A 25,037-nucleotide genomic window follows, 5' to 3' on the forward strand; every position below is an offset into this window, starting at 1 on the left:
ATAAAATGCTGTTAAAAAAAGAGAGAGAAATGAATCCTAAGCTAAAGGTTGAAAGCAAGAGAAAATAGAACAAAGAGAGCAAGGTTAGGAGAACACAATTACAAGGCAGAGAGAGAAAAGGGAGTCCTAAGCATTGCAAATTGGCATTTTCTCTCATATGAGAAATAAACCCCTATCAAAATGCTTTTATGGCAGCAGTGATGACGAGTTTAATCCCACCTGAATCAACTGAAATCCAACTGTGGGCCTAGCAAACAAGTGTAGAAGTTCCATGAGGATCGGTGTGTGTGTGTGTGTGTGTGTGTGTGTGTGTGTGTGTTGATCCCTAGAAGATTTACACATAATAAATGTTTATGGATTTGAACAATTCAGGAAAAACTTCATGAATTCTTTCCTAAGACTCATAAAGTTAGTATAAAACTTCTGAATGTTATCAAGTGTTATTCAATAAGCATCTATTATGAATCGTGAAGGCATCTTTTAAGTTACAATAAATTACAGGCAAAACATTTCTTCAATCAAGGAATATAAGATTATAGAATAAAATTTAAATGGTGATGTTAAGGTCAATCAAGTTTATTTTATAGAAATAAATACATAAATAAAACAGGCTTAAAAATACTATAGGACTTGACTGAGGTTACTCAGCTGGCAAATATGAAAGCCACTATTGTAACAACTGTCTACTAAGCTCAAAGTCCCAATTTACATCCTTGCACACCTGTGATTATATTATTGTAGAGAACTCTCGAATGAGAAAACACCCTCTACCAACATACATCAGCCTTTCTGAAATTTAGTCAAATCAAGTTACCACAGGCACTAAAAACTTAGTGATTTGCCCAAAGCTACATAATCACTCTGTGTGAGAAGCAGGGTATTAAACTCAGATATCTGAATCTGAGACCAGCTTGCTATCCACTATATCTTACTTTTTAGGTAAAATATTTTTTATAAGAAGGGAGAAAAAAAGAATGGCCATTCAAAAAACAAAACAAACAAACAAACAAACAAAAAAAAAACACAACAAACCAACCCAAAAAACAAAAACCTTTTGAAACCAAGAAAAATAAGGGGCCAATCAGTAACCCATAATTTTCAGGTTTCCATTTTCTGAGCAGGAAGCCCAGCCTGTCTCCAAAGCTATAATGACATACCCTTCTGTCTGTGGCCCGGCCACCACCACCTATTCTGGTAATTGGGTAGGTTTCAGGGCAACAGGGTTTCCTATGTAACTTCAGGAGTAGCATCTCTACCCTTTCCCCAGATTTCTATAAATCAGTTTCTGCTGAAATTCAAATTTAAAACTCCCTACTACTGTATCTTTTATTATATTTCATGATCAGGAAAATTATAAGTAAAGCCATACATCACATCCCAAGTATTTTAACTAATGAACTACTAAATGGAAGACCCTTTTCAACCACATCATAATATATGATTTGATTCTGTGAAATAGGCTTTTATAATTATTATTCCAGATACACAGGTGCTTGAAAATGCTTGTTTGTAAACTGAGGCCCTAAGAGGTTAACTGACTTGCCCAAGAAAACTCAACTCAGGATTTTAACCCAGATCTTGGCTTCAAGTTCACTGACTAGGCCCTGCTGTTTTATTATAAGGAGAGTAAGGAAAACAATTCCAAGAACATTTAAAGGCACTGATTACCACTCTTGCCACACCAATCTCCTCCTGACTATTTGCAGGATTCTAGGCAGCAACGAACTCATTCAAAAACAGGAAAAAGCACCTTGGGGAATGAAAGTGGTAAAATATCAAGAGTTTCCAGTCATGTTGTACTTTACAAATGTTGAAAACCATTTTCTAGACAAGAGAACAGAAGGATTTTCATTCAAGAAATTGTATAATTTCTAGGTATCATCACATTGCTTCCTCAGCAGCAATTTTCTTAGAATATTTCCATCTTCTCTCTTGATTTCTTATTTCCAAAATAAAAACTCACTTACATTTTTCTGTCTTAACAACTTAATGTGGAGACTGCACTTTGTAATATTAATCCAAAAGTGAGTGCCTATATAGCTGCTTTTACATCTGCCCAAGGGGTCAAAATATAATACACAGCAGTTCAACAATACACATTCAAATAATGTCTTTTCATCACCTTAGGGTAAATGGGAATAATTATGACTTTAACTGAAATCGATTTGAAGACAGTTAAGCTAACAATAGTATTGTGGGAGAATTGCATGGAAGGAAGAAAAGTAGGGAAGTATAGATTTAGGAAGAAGGAAGAAAGAATGAAGGGACAGAGAAAATAAGCTATTTATTAAATGCCATTATGTGCCAGACACTAAGCTAAATGCTTTACAAGCTATGATGAAAAATCATTTTTTCAAAAATTCCTAACTATTTTATTCAAATGGAGAAATAGAAGCAAAAATTAGTATTAAAAAAGATTTTAAAAAATGGACAATAAAGGAAAACCTTTCCAAATACAAATAAAATGAGTAAATGCCTTCTTTTTCTTTATCTATTAATGTATTCTGTAGTGAACTCAGTATGTTACAGACTGAAATCTCCCTAATTCTTAACACTGGGGAATCAGTAGCTTCATGTCTGAATTATTGATGCACTCCTTTCAACTGACTTTAAAAAATTAAGAATTCTATTATAATTATTTTAAAGTTCATTTTTACATTTGGAACTATAATATTATTTTTAGACTAAGTATTTTAGAGATATGTGATACTTAGGTTAACTATTAAATTGTCTATTGGGAGAAACCATGTAATAAAGCCACTTGACTTTTTTTTCTGCATTCTCTGATGATGCTTCCACAGTGATATACATAGCAAGTCCTTAGGTCTCTTATTCACTGAAAACTCCCCATTAAAAATAATTCAGCATTTGGGTTTCTAAACAAGAACAGGAAATGTTGAACTACCCAAGAACTAAGGAAAAATCTCATTAGAGATGCTCTTAGGGGATAAAAGGGACATTTACCTTATTTCACTGCTGTTTGTTATTTTCAGAATATGGCAGCCTCGATAAATCAAAGACATTTTCATGACAGAAGAAAACAGCTACACAAGACAGTAATATGACACAAGTGAGTACAATCAACTATAACCACTCTTCTTATCTCTACTCAACTCTACATCAAGGACACAGTACTTGAGGTAATTATTTAAAAAACACATTCTTTCTAGTTATTCCAATATGGTAAATTATTGATCTGAATTTTAGTTTATCTCTATTTCACAAAAATTTCCTCAAAAAAGTTTTTCGTTGTTATTGTTTCTTCCTAATTATACATTTTTTTTCTGGGGGTAATCAAGGTTAAGTGACTTGCCTAGAGTTATAAGTTGTCTACTATCTGAGGCCAGATTTAAATTCATGTTCTCCTGACTCCTTGGTTAACCTCTATCCACTGGACCACCTAGCTGCCCTCTCATCCAATAAATACTTGTCACAAAGACAAGACTTTCCCATTGTAGGACACTGGTAAATTAAAATCCATGTTAAGGTATCCTTTGGAAGGGAGAAAATAAGTTTTGAGCATCTGTGATTTGGTAACTAATGTACAAAATGACTGAAAGAGAGTTTGTTTTTTGTCATAATGGGAAGTCATGCTATGCTATTTCTGCTGCTCTGTGATATTTTGCTTCTACAGGGTGTCCCAAAAATTTTAGTGTGGTTTTAAGCTCAAATAGCTTTAAAATAGCATTGTGACTTTGGAGACACCCGAAGTTTTCCCTTCTACTTTCCATTAGTTAATAAATGCCTACTGGGGAAGTGGTAAAAAGGGGACGATTTGGTCTTGATAGAAGAGATTAAAAAAAAAAAAAAAAAAAGATAAGGATTGGAATATATATGCCTATCTGTGGTCAAGATCTTGAACTCCAAGGAAACTAATTTTTTTTTTAATTGTAATCTTTTGGTTTTATATCATATGCATGTTCAAATAAAATAACCCTTTCCCCTCTCCCTCCTTTACTTGCTTTGAAACAAAGATTTTAAAAAGTTAAGTTCAACAAAACCAACCAACACTTGTGACTGTGTGTGATATATTCCATAACCATAATTTGCTTCCAGTTCTTTGTTACTCTTAAAAATGCTGCTATATTTTAGAACCTGGCATCTCAAAAGTCTTCAAACTCTAATAGCTTAAAACAATACTAAGATTTTTAAAACACCTTGTATGGGTGTGCATGTATAGGTATACGTAAATGTGTATAGATCTTTGCATATATATAGACATTTTCACACATATATACATTAAATAGTTGTATATATGTATATAACTGTGTGCATATATATATACACACACACACACAATATATGCAAATATATGTGTACTTTGTGTGTGTGTGTGTATAATAAAACTTTTTGGTTTTCCCTCCTTGCAGTTTATCTGCCTAGCAGTAGAACTTTTTGGTCAAAGGAAAGACATATTTTATTCACTTTTTTAGCATGAGAAAGAAGATGTTAACAACTTTTAAGAAACATGATGCAACAGCCTCCCAATGATCACTATACCATTGTGATGGCAGACATAATAGACAATGCTAAATAGAATACTATTCATTAGTCTTTCCCCCCTAAAGTATCTGAAGAGATAAAAAGCCTCTCCTTCTCCAGCTGGTTTCAATATCCACTGGCTATGAAACTGGAACAATAGAGGATACCATCAAGTCTATGATCTAAAATGGTAGAGTTGGAAGGATCCTTAGATATCTAGTCCAGATTCCTCATTTTATAAAAATGTTAATAATATTTATATAACACTTAAAGGTTCATAAATCTTTACAATACCTGGGCACTACACAAATCCTATCTAAAGAGACTTAGATACAAATGAATAGTTTCAATTCTCCTTGATTATAAAGAAACTAAAATTCTGAAAGAGTAATTTATCTAAGATCATATAGCTAGTTAGCTATAGAGCTTCTGAACCATGAGTTTCCATTACTCCACAATACTTTTTGATGCAATTTACAATTTCAACTGAAACATATACATGCTATCAACTTTCCTAATGAAAACCTAGTCACAAATGATTTATGCAGCTTTCCAATGTGTGGAAATGGATCACAAGCCTATTAAAAAAAAAAAATCAACCTGATATTTCCAAAGCTTTGAGATTCCTTACTAAGCTGAATTTCAACAGTTATTTCACTTGGATATTGATATAAAACTAAACAAAACTTCGAAGCATCTTAGTGATGAGAGTTAAGTAAGGGGTAACCCCTTTTGGTTCGGCTCAAGGATACATAATTAAATGCAGTCTAGTGATGGCGCAGAGTCCCCTGTAAAGGAATTTACATGCCCCAAAACCTAGATTGATAAAAAAGGTTTACTATAGGGGTTTGGAAGTAAGGGTAAAGGCAGAAAGATGCCAGGGGCCAGAGCTGGTGCTGGGCGGACAGGAACACTTACATGGCCGGATGGATACCATGTTTGGTGCTTCTGCAAAGAATGGGCTCCAGGATTCCCCGTTTTATAATGGGGATGTGGAAGTTGGGGAAACCTGAGCAGATCATTAGAGTGGGGGGCTGGGAAAGCCCAAGTTAGCTCAGATCCGGTGGGGGCTGGGAAAGCCCGGATATCATGGGAATTCAAAAGGGAGCTTTTGACCAGGATTTGTGAATCAAAGATCCTAGCTTCTTCAGCCATGGTGGGGTTGGGAATCAGAAAGGAATCTTAAAGGGACCTCAACCCACATCATTAGGACCTGGATATTAAAAGTGACTGAAATGCATCCATTTTCTTATCCCATCTCTAATGGGTTGTGCAGTCTAAAACTGTGGGAAGATGGATAGCAATAAACAATCATGGGGTTTATTTCCAATAGAATCACATCTATTCATTTCCCCCAACTGTCTTCTATTCCTATCTCTTTTCTCAATTGCATAAACTTCCAATCTTGCTTCATTCTGAACCAGTTTAATTAATATTATATTTGTAAGAATCTTTTATATATTAAAATATATACATCTATTATATAAAGGGTTACATTCATTATATATAACATTTTTCTACATATTTGTATTGTAATACTTGTACATATTCTAACAGGCTATTTCCTATTAAAAGCAAAAGACACTAAATACAACTTTTCAGAACAAATTTCATGGTCAAGACACATGCTTTTCCAATCCTTGACTAAGTAGAAGTATCATATCAGTGGACCAAAAGTTCCAATTTAGTAGGGGCTTTATCCTGGAACAAAATTATTTATAAGGTAATCAGTATGCAGCTCTGCTCTGCCTTTCCTGGTGAACAAGCCATTTAACATTCTTGTTGTAGTACTTCATCTGTAGACTAGACACTTTTTCCTCATAGCAATGTCTTAAAGATCAAGTGATCTTGGGAAAGGTACTAGACTTTATTTAGTTTTTAATTATCCTGAAAATAGAGATCATATGATCTCCAAGATACTTACTAACTCAAACAAAGTTATTAACTTTATAGCCAGGTCTAAGAAAGCGAGAGGACAGGTAATGATGCAATGGAGAGACCATTGAGTTTAGATTGGGAGTTTAAATCTGGCCTCAGATACTTATTAGCTATATAACTCTATTTGCCTCAGTTTTCTAATATGCAAAATGAGCTGGAGAAAGTGACAAACTATTCTAGTATCTTTGCCAAGAAAACCCCAAAAAGAGTCATGAAGAGTCGCTCGTGATGGACAAGACTTTGAAAAGCAACTAAACAAAGGAGAGAAGTTTCTCAGGAAATGAAAGGACAGGGCCAGAGGAGGTGTGGGGGATGAACATCCTCTGTGGAAACATTTTGTTTTGCTTATAAATTTTTCCTGCAGGGAAACAAACATTTGCTTTTCAAAAGTATGTAAGGGCTATGTGGAATGTTTGCAGAAACATTCATCTTGTTTTTCCAGTGAAGACCAACAGGTGATTTTATTTTACTTTGGTGTCCAAAGCATGATCACTTAACTCTATGCAAACCAAAGCAATTCAACAGTTACTTTTTAGAACAAAAACATCTTATTTTTTAAAGGTCTTTAAATTTATTCTATTTGCCTCAGTTTCCTAATCTACAAAATGAGCTGGAGAAAATGACAAATTATTCTATTTATCTCTGCCAAGAAAACCCCAAACTATGGGGGGAAAAAAACTAATTTTAGGACTTTCTATTAGGAAAAAAGAGAATACTTCCAACAATTTGCTAGTGATTAAGATATATATAATAGGCCAGATAAAAGGTCATGATGACAGATATTTCCTTCATGTAAATGTCACAAAAATAACATGCTGAAGCAACTAGAGAAAAAATTAATTCACAAAATAATTGAAATCACTTTTACTTGAAAGAGAAATTTCACATTTTATTCATTCCACAGTTCAAATACTTCTGGATACTTTCTCTGGCCTGAGCTTCTGTAACCCAGCTCTCTCCTGGTTTTTCTCTTCCTGGAATGACCTCTTCTCCCTCTTCTTTGCTTGTTTCACCAAATTTCTCTTTCCCAAGTATGAATATCTCCTAAAGTTTTATCTTTTGAGCTATTTAATTCTATTTCTCTTCCTTGGTGATTTTATGCTCTTTGATGGGTTCAATGATTACCTCTACATAAATGACTCTTAAGTGTATAAATATTCTTTCTTCCCCAAAATTTCCCCTGGACTCCAGTCCCACATTATTAAGCATCCAGTGGATACTTCCACCTGGTATACTATTGGTGACCCAAACTTAACATTCCCAAAATTGACTTCATTTACTCTTTAAATGTACCTTATCCTTTTTCCAACTTCTCCAATTCTGCCCACCATGTTTTGACTCTTCCTTTTCCCTCATCCCTAATATTTGGCCTAGTCAAGTCCTACTTATTTTTACCTCTATAATATCTCTTACACCCACCTCCTTTTCTCTATTCACACAGCAGGTCTTTATAATTTCCTTAATGACAATTAGTACATTTTCTTAAATGGCCTTTCTCTTTCCATTCTCTTTCCCCTCCAATCTATTTTTCATATAGCTGCCAAAATAATCTTTCTAATCTCTCACAATTCCAAAAGTGTACATAAAGGCTGGTATTGCCTTAATTTTTTTAAGTTTTTTTCTAATTCAACTATGATTTCACCCAATAAAGCTATTAATGTGTTTAGTCCTATCCCTCTCTTTGATATCTGTATGTTCAATACAGATATAATTCAAAGTTATTTTTAGGTATTATTTTCATCCATTGGTTAAATGTGGATTTCAGATTCAAGTTCAAAGCAGTTAGTCTCCATCTTTGCTTGGCTTACATTTGGAATTCTGCGCTTATCAAATATAAATGACATTTTTATATTTATCAGAGAAAGATTCTTTCTTATACATAGAATTTGTTTTAAGTGTATTTTAATGGGACCATATAGTTTTATGAGTACATAAGATAATTAATATTATTTTTGGGTGCACTCCCTTTTTACTTTGGAAGCCATACATAGACATCATTCTGTTCCCATATGGTTTTAACTTCTTATAATGTGTCTTTATTTTAAAAACTTTTCATTCTGTATAGGTAAAGGAATATAAATATTTATTAAGATGACATATTAAAAATATTATTCTAAATTTTTTCTTTTCTTCCTCCCTTCTTTCTTTTCTTCCCTTTTTCCTTCCTTCCTCTTTCTTTCTTTCTTTCTTTCTTTCTTTCTTTCTTTCTTTCTTTCTTTCTTTCTTTCTTTCTTTCTTTCTTTCTTTCTTTCTTTCTTTCTTTCTTTCTTTCTTTCTTTCTTTCTTAGCAATCAGAGTTAAGTAACTTGCTGATGGGAGAACATAAGATCATCAAGGAAGAGTAAATAGAAAGAATAAAAGAGCCCAGGACAAAACTTTAGGAGATATTCATACTTAAGAAAGAGAAGGATGGTGAAACAAGCAAAGTAGAGGGAGAAGAAGTCACAAAAGTAAGAGAAAAACTAGGAGAGAGCTGTGTTACAGAAGCTTAGGACAGGGATGACAACCAGAGGTACTTGAACTGTGGAATGTATAAATATAAAGCAAAATGCGAAATATCTCTTTCAAGTAAAAGTAGCTTCAATTATTTTGTGAATTAATTTTTTTTCTAGTTGGTTCAACAGATGTTATTTTTGTGACATTTTACATGAAGAAAACAACAATTAGTGTCTGAGGCTGCATTTGAATTCAGGTTCTCCTGCCTCCAGGGCTGATGCTCTCACTGTACCACCTGATTGCCGCTAATATTAAACTTTTGTAGGATACTGTTATGTCTGGGTGATTGTAGGAAAAGGTTCTATTACTGTTACTGTTATTATCATCATTATTGCTACTTGAAGGTATGCTCTATTTCCCTTTTGTTTTTGTATCCCCAAAACTTAATATAGAACCAAGCACACAGTAAGCATCAAATAAGTAACCTCCTGATAATGATGATAATCTTCCAAAATGAAATTATTGTCTTTTCAGAAAAAAGTCTAATACTTCTTCTAAAATTCATGAGTTTCATTAGGGGAGAAAATCCCAAAGTTATGCAGCACTGTTATTTGTGGAATCTTAAAGGATTTTTTAAAAAGTAACATATAATAAAATGAGGTGATAGGAAAGCTACAAAAGGAATCATCTGCCACTACATTAAAATCTATGGTAATGCTTCAGGGAGTATTTGGCAGCATTAATGTTAGGTGTTAAATAAAAAAGGGGAAACTGTCCCTCCTATAATAAATCTAAATTCATATTCAGTCTATTCATTCAGTCAAGACTCTGCTTTCTAATTTTGTGGGGTAATCACCAGCTCAGTCACCTGTGAAATTACGGATCATTCCATGATTGTGAGTAAATCTATCCAATCACTTGGGCTGGTTGAGCTCAAGGAAGATTATTAGAATGAGGACGTGAGATATTTTGAAATCATTTTCATTAAGCATTTTTCTCCAGAAAATATATATTCATTACACTGAGATATCAACTGCAACCATCATCTCGTACATCATCTTAAATGTGTCATGTCATTTTGAACTACAGGAAAAGGACTGAAAAGAACAAAAGAAAAAAACATTTCCATTCAACACTATATAAATCACTTTTCTATTGACTTTTGCAGTTGTTGTTGTTGCCATTTCTTAAGAGGCAATGCTTTTTCCTTCCTTTGTTTTTTCTCCCAGAGACAAATGAATGTAATAGCTTCTAGAGCTACTACAATAATTCACAACATAATTTCTTCCCAACTACTTTATGAGAGATTCTACAAATATTAGCATTTCAATTTTAAAGATGAAGTGTGCATGTGTACTGTCAAAAAATGTTATAATTATAAAAATTAATTTAAAAAAAAGAAAATTTGAAAAAATGAATACAAGGGATAATGTTATAAAAATTACTCATGCATATATACTGTCAAAAATTATAATTATAAAATTAATTAAAATAAAGACAAAAAAAATAAAGATGAAGTGAAATGACTAGCCAAAGGTCACATAGCTAAAAAGTGTCAGGACTGCGATTTTATCTTAACCCAAGCTTCTGACACCAAATCCAGTACTTTTTCTACTAATACAGCCTCTGAGACTGCCTTATCTAAAATATTATGGAATCCTCAGAATGGGAATGGGATAAGGAAGGAAGAGAATCACAAACATTTTTAGCTCTATCACACTATGCAACACCTGTCCAAACTACAAAGTTTTTACTTCTCTAGCATCTTTAGAAGGCTCTGTTTTCATAGCAAATAAAGAAATGTATTTCTTTTCCTTATCAACAAGATCAAATGATTCTGTGGTTCCCTTCCCACAGTAGAGTTAAAGCAAGACCTTTTAATCTTTAGTGCAGAGATGAAGAGGTAGAATAAAGCCACAAATTTTAGTCCATTGCATTTAATTACTTCAGCAGCTAATGTGATGGTCCCAAAAGACACTAACATAAATCACTTTCATTTAACTATTTAGAAGTCATCAACTTTATTTTCTCTATTAGACTTGCCAGATACAGTCTACTTGTATGTGAAAGATTCTTCTTCTTCTTCTTCTTCTTCTTCTTCTTCTTCTTCTTCTTCTTCTTCTTCTTCTTCTTCTTCTTCTTCTTCTTCTTCTTCTTCTTCTTCTTCTTCTTCTTCTTCTTCTTCTCTCTCTGTCTGTCTCATACATATGTTTGTGAGTATATGTATATAGATGGAATTGTGTGATTTTCCTTAACAGCAAAATCAAATGGCTTTGGAGACAACACACACATACGTGTACATGTGTACATATATATATATTTATAATTATACATACACACATGTGTTTGAGGGTATCCCTTACAAATAAATCAAAGAAATACATTTAAAAATTTTAGCTAGAAAGAAATCTTAGAAATAGATCACCCAGTCTAGGGGTTCTTAAACTTTTTTTGTGTCATTAACCTTCAGGTAGTCTGATGAAACCTATGGAACCGTTATCAGAAGGACTTTTTGAAATGCATAAAATAAAATGCATAGAACCACAAAAAAAATCAATAATCCTGAAATATGGTTATCAAAAATATTTTAAAAGCCAAGTATAAGGACACCAAGTTAAGATACTCTGATCTAGTCCTGGTTCCTAACATCACATCTGACAACTCTTGAGGTTCAGAGAGGTGGCAGGTATCACAGATTTTCAGAGCTGAAAGGGATCTTAGCAGTCACCCTGTACCACCTGTATCTGGAAAAGAATCTCCTCTAAGCCATGTCTGAAAGTTGCCACTTCCTTCACTTGAAGAACTTAGTGAGGAGACACCCACCACATCCTAAGGAAGCCCATTTTGCTTTTTGATGACTTAAGAGGATTTCCCTCTACATCAAACCTCAATGTTCTTCGCTATAATCTATACCTGCTACCCCTTGTTCTATTCTCTGGAGCCAAGCAAGATGAGTCCAAGCAAGTCTCCTTTCAGGCCTTTTATTATGTTCCCAAATTTATCCTAGATCACACAGAGAGTGGCAGAGTGAAGTCTCCTGACTCAGTGCTGTCTTCAAACCTCCCCTCTTCACAAACCCTACAGGAGGTTTTTATTTATAAAAAAACAGATATTCTTTTCTGCTGTATCATCAAAGGCAGTTCCTGGAATTATTTGCAGGCTGTATTCCAGAAGTGTGTAATTCTTTTGCACCTTTGATATTCCCCACGGAAATAATATTTATAAATAGTGGTTAAGGACTCTATCCAGCCCTTAAATGTCCACTTAATCCTTATTGTTCCTCGAACCTAGCAACATCTTAAGTAGCAATTATTTTGTTGGAGAAAATTTAGAGTAAACTAAATGATAGGGCTATCTGTATCTCCCAAGATTCTTGTTTTTTAGATAAAGATCTATAATTCTTTCAATTCATCCTCAAATGATATGGACCCAAGGTATTTTGCCACTCTGGTCACACCCCATCTCATCAATGTTTTTCCTAAAATATTTTGCATAATCTTTTTTTTTCAAGTGAAATGTTGACTAGTCACATTTCTCCTATTTTGTCCTTGTAAAGTTGGCCTTCTGAATTCAAGTAAGAAATTGGCATTTATCTCTATTAAGTTCCAGTTTTAGATTTAGCCAAACTTATTATTCTGTTGCCATTTTTTTGATATAGATTCTGTTATCTAGTTGTTTGGTAACCCCTTCAAGTTCTATGGCCATCTAAAAATGTGATTTGTATTTCCATCTAAGTTTTTCTCAAAATGATTGATAAATATGTTAATTTGTATAAGGCCAAACATATATTTCTTTGGTCTTCTAGTGGTGTAAATTTCTCCATCCAGACTATCTCCCTTTTCTTAATTTCTATGGAATCCAAGATTTTCATGTGTACTACCTCCTCTATTACCAGAAACTGTTGCTTCTGAACATTTCTTTCCTCTCTGGTTCACTATGAAAGAAAACACATCTTCCTTTCTTTTTTCTTATTAAAGCTTTTTATTTACAAAATATATGCATGGGTGATTTTTCAACATTGACCCTTGCAAAACTTTCTGTTCCAAATTTTCACCTCCTTCACCCTACCCTCTTCCCTAGATGGCAAGTAGTCCAATACATGTTAAGTATGTTAAAATATATGTTAAATCCAATATATGTCCTCCTTTTTTTTCTTTGAAGCAAGCAAACAATCCTTTGGGAACTTACTACAGAATTTTACAGCAGCTTCCTTCTATATATTCCCCCCTTTCTTCTCTCTCATTTTGTACCTCATAGGGAAATACAATGGTGGGGCTAAAGAAATATGCAATTTACATTTCAGAGGAATATCCAGACTTGTGAATCTTCTGGGGATTTTTTCAGAGCAGATAGGACAGAAAGGGATTAAAATAGAGGTATATATGGGGAGCTGATAGTAATCAGGAATTGGCGCCAGGACTAAGAATGTTTCCTATGAGACCAACGCTACACTTAGTAGGGAAATAGTCAAGGGAGGTTTGCCTTCACCTTTCTCCTCTTGGATAAGAAGAGGAGGAACCCATTTGGTGAGGGATTCTAGGCAGCAATGTGTTCCACAGATGTGAGAAGCAAGGGCAGGATAGAGAAGAATATAGGTTTCATGGGAGCAAACATGTCTTATTTGAACTTTTTTTTCCTTCCTTTGTGCCTAGTATGATAAGCTTTTTCCTTCCTCTTTTTTTATTTGCTAATGGGAGGCCCACCATGAAAGGCCTGCACCTATCATTTCAGGGACTAGATAAAAGAGAACAATGGAGTTTTAGTTAGTAGTTCCAGATTAAGAATTGAGTCCATTAAACTACATGGATGTCCATCAATTGGAGATTGGCTGAATAAATTGTGGTATAATGAATAGTATGGAATATTATTGTTCTGTAAGAAATGACCAACAGGATGATTTCAGAGAGGCCTGGAGAGACTTACAAGAACTGATGCTGAGTGAAATGAGTAGGACCAGGAGATCGTTATATACTTCAACAACAATGATCAATTCTGATGGACGTGGCCATTTTCAACAATGAGATGAACCAAATCAGTTCCAATAGAGCAGTAATGAATTGAATCAGCTATACCCAGCACAAGAACTCTGGGAGATGACTATGAACCACTACATAGAATTCCCAATCTCTCTATTTTTGGATTTCCTTCACAAGCTAACTGTACACTATTTCAAAGTTTGATTCTTTTTGTTCATCAAAACAACTGTTTGGACATGTATACATATATCGTATTTAATTTATACTCTAACATATTTAACATGTATTGGTCTACCTGCCATCTGGGGAGGAGGGGAAGGAGGGGAAAAATTAGAACAAATAGTTTGGCAATTATCAATATTGTAAAATTACCCATGCATATATCTGGTACATAAAAACTATTAATAATAATAATAATAATAATAATAATAATAATAATAATAATAATAATAATAATAATAATAATAATAATGAAAGAATTGGGTCCATTGTAGCTCTTTTCAACAGTGAAGTGATTCAGGCCAGTTCCAAGTGTTTTCTGAACAAGAGAGCCATCTGCACCCAGAGAGAGGACTGTGGGAACTGAGTGTGGTTCACAACATAACGTTTTCATTCTTTTTTGGTTGTAGTTTGCTTGCATTTTACTTTCTTTCTCATTTTTTTCCCTTTTTGATCTGACATTTCTTGTGCAGCACCATAATTGTGGAAATATGTATAGAAGAATTACACATGTTTAACATTGAATAAGTTGACATCTAGGAAAAGGGGTGGGGAGAAGGGAAAAAAATTTACAACTCAAGGTTTTGCAAAGGTGAATGTTAAAAATTATCTATGCATATATTTTTAAAATAAAAAGCTTTAATCAGAAACAAAGAATTGGGTCCATATTTGTAAGAAAGGAAGGAAAGGAAACAAAATTTGATGAGAAATAACTTTAGGCCTATCTGTATTTGCCTTGGTCACAGTGATATACTGTTACCTGTAAGAATAAATAAAAATAAAATCTAATTCTGTCCTGAAAAGTATGGGACTTTCCAATAGATACATTAAGTGAAATAAGAACCTCTCAGTTGAAAAGAAAAATCTGAGCTACATTGATTGCTAAAAGAAAAAAAATCAATACCTAAATTTTTTTTTAAGTTTCCTAAATCCTCAGGTAAAGTTTTAGTCTTTTGAAATAGCCACTGAATCAAATTTCCTTAAGCAAAAAGAAAAACAGTTCCTAAATGATAAATAAGTAAGTATCTAAGCAATATTCCTCTTGGACAAAAGGCAAATCAAATATATCCTGTCTTCATGAAACCATAACTGCACTGCTGTATTCTAGTAAGAAGTGCCTCCTTTATGTCCTAATGATGGGGGTTGAGGTCCCTTTAAGATTCCTCTCTGACTGCCCAACCCCCATGGCTGACCTTGATTCACAAATCCTGGCCAAAAGCACCCTTTTGAATATCCAGGCCCAGCCCCCACCATCAGCTCAACTTCCCCCAGCCCCCACCGGATCTGAGCTATCTGAAAAGCCCGCCAAGAACTTGGGGGTCCCGCCCATCTCCTTTTAGGTATAAAAGGGCCAAACCGGAGCACTCTCTTTGCAGGAGTCCTCCCTGCCAACACTAAAAAGCATGTAGGGGTTCCTGCCCGCCGAGCGGCCACCTTCGGCCCTGGCATCTTTCTAACTGAACTTTACTTCCAAATTTCTACAATAAACCTTTTATTTATCAATCTAGGTTTTCGGGCCTGTAAATTCATTTATAGGGGACACTGCACCTCATGGGATTATCTATGCACCGAGAAATGGGGTTCCCCCTTTCCTTTCCCTCATTACTAACACAGTAACTAATGCCAACCTCTCTTTCTAAATTGCTATTTATCCTACCACAAGTCCTATCACATATTCTGCCTTGACACACTGTTCCATAACTTTATTTCCTTTCCTGTCCCATCTACCCATTATATCTAGGAATCAAATTAAATTCCCATAAACATCAAGGGCTGAGCCAAACTCTTACATTTTATTAAAAATTTGGTTGCATGAAATACTGTAAACCTCAAAATCATGATCCATTGGCTGGAGTGGGTAGTATTTTATTACACTGAAATTTTCATGCAATAGTTCTTATAATAATATTGATATGGAGCCTAATCGCTAGCCAACTCTCCCTCCAGTGATGAGCAAAGGAAAACAGCCATCATTTTTTTCTGTCTTGACAATTCCTAAACAAAATAGAATTTACCATGTTTTTCTCTATGAAGAGAGAGATAGAATAACCCAGGAGGAGCACTGAGTGACTTCTTGAACAAATTAAGTTCCAATGCCCTGAGAGAGAATGTCAGAAGGCTGCCATGCATTTACAGAAATTGGATTGCCATATGGTTTCTGACATACTTACAAACAGAAAGATAGATAGGGAATAATTATTGAAAGATAAAATCAAATACCACCTATTCTTTGATACCTCCAGTAGTCAAAGTGACAGTAATAACTAACATTTATATATGCCTTTAAGCTTTACAAAACACTTTTTATATATAGTATTTCATTTTAACTCCACAACAGCCTTGGAAAAGAGGTGCTATTCTTATCCTCATTTTACAAATGAAATACTTAAGAACTCATAAGTGATGTGATTTGTCCAAGATGAAATGGTAAGTATCTGAGGCCAGAGCCAAACTTGGGTCTTCCTGACAAACTCTATCATTATACCACTCTCCAAATAATAGATATGATGATTCTTTTACAAAGTTCATCTCAATTTAGGACAGTTCCAATGGTTTTGTGATGAAGAGAGCCATCTGTACCAGAGAGAGAGCTGTCTGTGGATCACAACATATTTTCACTCTTTCTGTTGTTGTTTGCTTGAGTTTTGTTTTCTTTCTCATTTTTTTTTTCCTTTTTGATTTGACTTTTCTTGGGCAACATGATAATTGTGGAAATATGTATAGAAGAATTGCACATGTTCGACATATATTAAATTACTTGATGTCTAGGAGAGGGGGTGGGGGAAAAGGAGGAAAAAATTGGAACACAAGGTTTTGCAAGGGTGAATGTTGAAAACCATCCATCCATGTTTTGAAAATAAAAAACTTGAATTTTTAAAAAAAGTTTAAAAAAAAAGATCATATCTTCAGGTATCAAAACTTTTAAAAAGTATAGAAGCATTTTAGATAGACTCATAAACCACTGACTAGAATATTTCCTAAAATGCATTGCATACTTTGTCTTCTTTAATAGAATCTAGTGAATATGGGCTAAGGGATTTTTGCTGTCAAGGTCATCATTATGAGAATCTGAACTGGGATACAGGGTTGAGTTATGGACTCTTTGAAGTATATAATGCTAATTTTTTTCCCCTCTTGTTAGGTTCTTACTAAGTGCTAAGTCAGTACTTAACAATTCTCTAGTTCTGGTCTTTACTAGGAGTTCAACCCCTTTGAATTCCTGGGGAAGAGCTTGCATGCTTAGGAGGAGCAAGTTCATTGGTTGAAGTAATTTTTTTCCAGAAGCCCTTGCATTATCCCATGCCCATTCTCTGGGAGGATAAAAGAGGGCAGCTCTGGAGGAAAGAGAGAGTTTTGTCTAGATGAGACTTGAGGCGGCTCTCTGCAGGAAGGGAAGTCACTACTCTGGACCAGAGTTAATGGCAACTGTCTGGAGACAACAGTAACTCTTTACTAGGAGTTCAACCCCTTTGAATTCCTGGGGAAGACCAGAACTAGAGAATTGTTAAGTACTGACTTAGCATTTAGTAAGAACCTAATATCTCATTATCTCATTAGCACTTAGTAAGAACCTAACACCCTCTAAATGTATCTGTGTAATACAATTCTCTTTTCTCTGCCTGTTGATTATGATGTGATAACTTATTTCTCACAATTTTTGTAGTGATGGACTGAAGATGGCTACACCCTTCTGCTTCTCTTAGCAATAAAGTAAATAAATTTTCATTTGCTATTTTCTTCCCACCCCCTCGGCCTTTTTAAGCAAAACTGTCAAGCAAGGAAGCAAGAGTGAGCTACAGATGAATGAGATTTTGGGAGAAATTCTGATCCATATTTGTAACAAAAGTTATTATAACCAACAGTCATTTAAAGAAGTGAGGAAAACTTTTCTGAGAGGAAAAAAAAAAACATGAAAGAAAAGCCCAAGAAACAAACGTGTCACTCTCTCTTCCAATTCTTTGTTGTGCAACAGTTTATAACTCATCTCCAAACAATTCCAGAAACACACAGGGATTCTGAAGAAGTGGAAGGAAGGGAAATTGAGCAGTCTTAATGAGAAGTGTTAAAAATAAATCAAAAGTTAAGTCCCAATTATGTGACTATACAATACTATGCATGATTTCTAACAACTCAAGTCTATAAGCATAAGGTTATCTAATCATTTTAATATTGTACATAAAGACAACAAGGAAAATTCAGTCTGTAACCCCAAACAAAATGTATTTGGGTTGCATTTGTTGAAGACCCTGTTATGGAAGAAAAATCAGTGATTAGCTATTACTCCTGAAGACTTAACTCATAATTATGGGCAGGATAGTCCATTTGGGCCTCTCAAAGCAGCTCCTTTCTAAGACAAGAGTACACATGCTCAATGTATAACATAGAACTCTTTTGCCAAAACTACTTCCTCAATACATCTCTTTTAATTTTCAGTAGAGGTTCAAAAGATTGGTACTTACTCAGTGCATACAAGGTAAGGATTATTCCAGCCAGGCAAAATCCTTCAAAAAACCTGAGTGTGCTGAACATTGTCACATTCACTGAAAGCGCCACAGTCAATCCAAAGATCAGAATGAATATGATGGAAAAGAGTAGCACCGGTCTCCGGCCAACCCTGAAAAGAAAAATCCATTGGTACCATTATAACTCATGTGATAGCAGATGCCAAAATAAAAGCTTGATGGAATTACATAATAATAATATCTAAAATTATATAAATATAATATATATGACATTTTAAGATTTTTGTTGTTGTTCAGTTGTTTCCATCTCTTCATGACTCACTTGGAATTTTCCTGGCAAAGATCTGGGGGTGATTTGCCATTTCCTTCTCCAGCTCATCTTATAGATGAAGAATCAGAGGCAACACAGTTAAGTGATTTAGGTAGAGTCACACAACTACTAAGTGTCTGAGACTGGATTTGAACTCAGGAAGATGAATTTTCTTGACTCCAAAAACTTGTGCTCTATACATTGGGCCATAAAATGCCTAAGTATCATACTCTATGAAGGTTCACCAACCCAACCCATGCTTTTCTAGATATCTTCCTTCTATGGCACTAACTGTACTAAATGTAATGTACACCTTTTGCTCTGGGAACTATCAATTCAATATTGCTAGTATTTCTGCAAAAGGCAAGTTAATTGATTGGCCTGTTGCTCCACTCATCATTGTGACTTCCTAGACCAAAATACAGTGTACTGCCAGCAAGTATATGAATCTTCATGACTCTGACTCTATCCACTGGACCATCTAGCTGCCCTTTTAAGGTTTATAGAACATACTATAGACACTGTCATGTCTTTTGCTCCTCATGATAAACTCTGCGAAGGAAGTAGTGAAGGCATTGTTTATCTTTGCTTTTATGCAATGAAAATGAGGATTCCAAGGTTAAGACGTGGCTTGCCTAGCTAGCAGGTGTTAAAAACAGAATTTGAGTCTCTCTAGATTTTAAACCCAGAGCGTTACTATATCATAATAAGGCCTCTCAAGAAAATCTAACATTAGTGTACAAATATTTTGTTATGCATTTATTATGTGTTCAACATTATCAACACTGGAGATCCAAAGACAAAGACTAAATTTCCCCAGCCATAAAGGAGCTCACATATAACTATGTAAGAATGTATAAAACATATATAAAGATATATGTAAGGTAATTGGCAGGGATAGGGCAGGGGGAAACAAATTAGAGGCGGAGGGTGATCAGGATAGGATTTTAATTTGAAGGAAACTAGGGATTCTGAGAAATGGGTGGAACTCATCCAACACAGATAAGATTGACAGCTCTGGAGAGATTACATACTTTGCCAAGTTACACAACTAACTTGTGAATGAACTACAACTAGAATTCAGATCCTCAGAGTCATCTAGTATTCTTTCCATTATTAAGAGAAATGGTTTAATTTTTTCTGCTGCTTTATATGGCACTTGAGGGTAAAGCAGAGACATAATTTAAGACAAGAGCAACCAGCAAAGTCAATAACTCTCCAAACATCAACCCTGACACACCCTTATGCAAGAGGACTTGAGAAAGAAATGAACCTTGAACTGAGCTCTAAAGTCAACAAGTGTACAAAGTAGAGGACACCCACTAAATGGAGTTTATCCATTTCCTAGCCTTAGCTTTGCTTAACTCACTGACTATTTGAATATCTGGGAGGGATGAACCTCATAAACTTTTTTTTCCCCCAAAGTAAAAATCAATGGATCTGAAGGACTACTACTCTAGGTCTCAGTTTCCTCAGCCAAAAATAAATAAATAAGAAGAAAATGGTATATTCACTGATTAGTCAGTAAACATTTAGTAAGCACCTACTATGTACCAAGAAATGAGCTAAGTGGTGGAGACACAAAAAGAGGTAAAAGACAGTCTCTGTCCCAAGAAGCTTACAATCTAATGTACTATCTACTTAGGGGACCAAAATGAAAATCAAATGGAATCAATGTACCCAGAGAATTTTGCAAGTGGAGAATATTATGGTATTTAAAGATACTTTCTTAGAGCTATTACTTCAAATAATACTATTATTTGTATAAATAATCCCTTCACTGATACATATTATAATATTCTCATGCTACCTCGTGCTATAATTTTCTTGTCAATATTTTCTAAACATCTTCCCTAAAGGATAGGGGAAAAGCTCCAATATCAATGGGGTTAACTTCTTGTTCTTTTAATATTTAAGAAACACCATCTGTTGTTTGTGACATCAACCACAAATCTCACTTAATTACTTTTGCTGATTACATATATATGGATATTCTCAATCACAGAATTCAACCCACACCTGAACAAAAGTATCCTTTACAATAGGACTAAAAAAAGTAGTCATCCACCTTTAGTTTGAAAACCTTATGCAAAGAGACTTCTCAATCCTAATTTTTGGATAGCTTTAATTATTAGGAAGTTTTTTCTAATATTGCCTCTTTACAGCGTCTAGTTCTGCTCTCTGTGAGCATATGGGATAAATCGGGTCTCTTTTCTATATAATAGCTTCCATTCCACAATACTTGAATATAGTTATAATGTTTATTTCTCAGTGCTATTATTCTCAGTTCCTTCAATTGATACTCATGACACATGATTTTGTTAACCTGATGATCTTCTGGGCTATTAAAATCCTTCCTAAAATGCAGCACCCAGAATTGAATAAAATACCATGGATGTGGTCTTATTCCTGGGTGTAATGTTTCTCAATGTAGCCTAAACTGACATTGGCTTTCTTGGCTAATGCATCTCATCCTTGATTTACAGAGAGCTAGAGAGCTGGCAATCACTGAAACCAGCCCTCCAATCTTTTTCAGACAAAAATAATCATCTAACTATACTTACCCTTCCCATTTTATACTTGTGAAGTAGATTTTTTGAACCTAATTATAAGACTTTACACTTATTCCTATTGAATTTCATCTGATTAGATTTAGCCTAGTGTTCTAGCCCCATCAAAATCTTTTTGAATCCTAACTCTTCCCAAGCCTTAGCTATCCCTCCTGGCATTGTTTCATCTGCAAATTTTATAAGCACACCATGTATTTGCATTTTTAAGCCTTCTATCTCTATAGAATGAAAAAGTCTGATCTTCATTTAAAAAAAATCTCTGGCAGATGGGAAGGGAGTTTTAGGGGACACAAGATCTTCTGATTGCCTTTGAAATACTAAAGGCTGTCACTGAAGGTAAGTCTGTTTTAGCTGTTTTAAGATATATCGAAGGGGTGATAGCGGTGGACTGAACAAGAAAGAATACAGTGAGTCTCCCAAAAGTAACCTCCCAAACCTTACCAAATTCTCCCTGGAGAGAGTTAGGGAAAGGCAGAATAGGGCATTGTATTAAACCCTGCCAAAGGCTTCTAGAAGCCTTTCCTGGGAGCTATTAGGTAAAGGTTATTAGGTATTTTCAAAGGCTGTTCCTCACACACAAAATGCTCTCTTCAATTCTACCTCTAGGTTTCCTTCAAGAATCCACCCAAATCTTGCTTTCTTACAGTGAGGCTTTCCCAATCTTTAATTCTAATAACTTCTCTTTGTTGCTTATAGTATTTCTTATTTATCCTGTACTGTTTATAGCTTTTCTATATATAGTTGTTTGTGTGTTTTCCACCTATCAGTTTGTGAACTAATTGAAAACAGGGGGTGTCTTCTGCATGTCTCTGTATCCTCAATGCTTAGCATAGTACCTGGTACATAATAGGATTTTCACAAACATTAATTGACTCACTGACAGGAAGAACATCTTGACTTCACATGCTTCCTTCAACTCTACCCCCGCTATCCTTGACTAAACATAAATCTAAAGAACTGACCATTTTTTGATCTTTACCTCCAAATCTTCTCCATACTGTCATAAGACTTCCAAATGTCAAAATTGAAAAGCCAATCCTCACTATGCCCAAGGTCTTTTTCATTGTTCTTTGGGTTAACTATAATTTTAATACTTCTAATTTACAGCCACATAATATCACCAGAAGAATTCAGGTTAAAGAAATAGTCTTTTGCAGTAGCATGCCAGTTTGGGATCATTTCTAGAATCCAATGAAATCTAATCTTTTCACCAATCAATCAAAAAGTTGTTATTAAATTATATCTATGTACTAGACAATGTGCTAGACCCGTTGGTACCAAGAACCTGCTTTAAGGAGCCTACATTCTATAGCTTCTTTTTTAGACAAACAGGAAAACTAATACTAACTTTCACTACATGCTTACTGTGCAAAGCTCTTATGTGCTAAGTGCTGGATTTAATCTCTCACACACACAAGTTGCTGAATGGAGTTACAACCAAAGATAAAACTTCCTTCCATCTCAAACATCATATCATTTGGGTAATTGAAAGACTTTTCTCTCTTGTCTATTGAAGTGATTTGTATTGAATGACTAGCCAATAAGACAAGAGTCTATCCTAAGAAGGAGAGACACAATATCTAAGACTGGCAGTAGAATTACAAACAGAATTTCATCTGGAACACTGGAATAAACTGACTGGTAGCTCATTACCATCCAAGTTGGCCACTTTAGGTCAATTGATTAGAACACTATTTTAATGAGGTCAATGTTGTCAGTTCAGTCTATGTACTGGCCAATTAACTTGTCTGCTGTTTGCACCCTTACCCTTGCCTGGCTAATTTATAAATATAGGCCCATGGTTACATAGCATAGCAAGAATATAAACGATTGAATATGAATCCATCCTTCTAATGGTTTGAGTATATAATCCTAAACATATGTGGCGAAGTAGCATAGAAAGCAACTAATCAAGTTCCCCAGATATATTTCTAGGCTTCCTATGGTCTTGTTCTTTATACTTGTTTTTATTTTCTCCCAGACCCATTAGGACACAGTATGAATTGTTATGAGAAATGATTCATTTCTTTATTCCAATCAGTATTAATCAGTTTGATGTTTTATATAAATACATATATATATAATATAAATAAACATATTTTATATAAATCATATAAGGATAAGATAGGTTCTTATAGAAGGCCTTTATAATGAATCTCAAACTTTAATGTAATGTTCATTACTTGTTTACCAGTTATGAAGATCACTTGCAAAACCCCAAGAATGCTGACAAAGATATCTCCATTCTATTTTACCCAATTTCTATGTCCAAATCCTGCATGGGGGGATGGAGGTGGGAGGAAGAAGATGCCTTGATTCTTTGAAAACTCCCCCAACTTATTTTTGTAAATCTGGACCCCTCTCTCATGTCCAACCGTCCTATGACCATGCTTCATCCATGATTCCCCTGATGGCACACCATTTTTGGCTTTCAAGAGCAAGGTCTGTCAACCAATGACATTCAATATTTTACTAAGTCATTTTTGCCAATTTGGGTAATCAAAATCTTATTAAAAAAAAAAAAAAAAAAAAAAGCAAGGTTCTAGAGACCCAGTTACCTCAGATTATAAGGAAAATCCACTTCATCAGAGGGAATCATGGCCCCTTTAATAAAGTATCAGTGGCTCAGAGCTCTACTTTTTCTTGGATATTGGGCAATTATAATCCCCATGCTATTCTGATCATTAAGAAGTATTTGTTGTTTTTTTAAATATGGCTTTTCAATTTTGACATTTGGAAGTCTTATGACAGTATGGAGAAGATTTGGAGGTAAAGATCAAAAAGGTCAGTTCTATAGAATTGTCAAGTATATTGAGTTCTTCCATGAAAAACTATCATCTAATAAATAAGTAAATGTCATTTTAGTATACAGTGAAAAACAATGAATAGAGCACTGGTCTTGGGTTTAGGAAGATCTAGAATGAAGAAGACTTACTCTCAATCTAATCTCTCTGAGCCGATTTCCTCATCTCTAAAATAGAGATAATAATAATAATGTCCATCTCACAAGGTTGTTGAAAGGATCAAAGGAAATAATGTTTGTAAAATATGTTTCAATGTGAACTATTACCACTCGAGAAATTTGATTCAAAAATGAACACAGAAAAAAGCTTGCTATTTGAATGCACAGTAGCCTCCAAAAGCCAAACTTGTAATAGGGGCCTCTTCCTCATAGACATACATCTTCAGGCTACTTTCCAAATAGCCACAAAAGCAAACAAGGGGTTCTTGGCACATTTTAGCAGCACTGAGATCAGTGGTTTTTCTTTTTTCTTTGTATGCTGTTCTTTTTAGTTAAACAGTGTTCAGATTCATAATAGAATAATGAAGGTTTGGGTTTAAAAGCACAGTATCCCAACTCAGTTAAGGAGAGGTAACACTAGTTTCTCAGAAAGTCAGAGTCCAAACACACTTTGCTCATCTAACTCCCTCACACTTTGCCATCTGAAGCAGTTAGACATAGATTTTTTTTCTAAGTAAAAGAGGACACAAAGAGATTTAAGTTACACTATCAGACTTAATCTGTCTTGTAAACGCAAGCCAGTCCCATTTTATTTTTCTTAGAGTTTACAGCACTGTCATTCAACTGGACCCAAAAAACATTTATCGAGTACAAATGTCTGAATCATAGTGTGAGATCTTA

General features: G+C 34.6%; 1 protein-coding gene across 1 annotated transcript in view; it reads right to left on the minus strand.

Annotated features, from left to right (window-relative positions):
- The window catches only part of SLC22A23 (solute carrier family 22 member 23), a 269,428-nt gene that overhangs the window by 182,784 nt on the left and 61,607 nt on the right, over positions 1-25,037 (minus strand). Inside the window, exon 3 of the mRNA XM_074270687.1 lies at positions 18,512-18,666. Coding sequence (XP_074126788.1) covers positions 18,512-18,666 — 155 coding nt within the window. The remainder of the gene's footprint in view (positions 1-18,511; positions 18,667-25,037) is intronic.

Source organism: Sminthopsis crassicaudata, chromosome 1, assembly GCF_048593235.1.
Source record: "Sminthopsis crassicaudata isolate SCR6 chromosome 1, ASM4859323v1, whole genome shotgun sequence".
NCBI classification, from domain to species: Eukaryota; Metazoa; Chordata; class Mammalia; order Dasyuromorphia; family Dasyuridae; genus Sminthopsis; species Sminthopsis crassicaudata.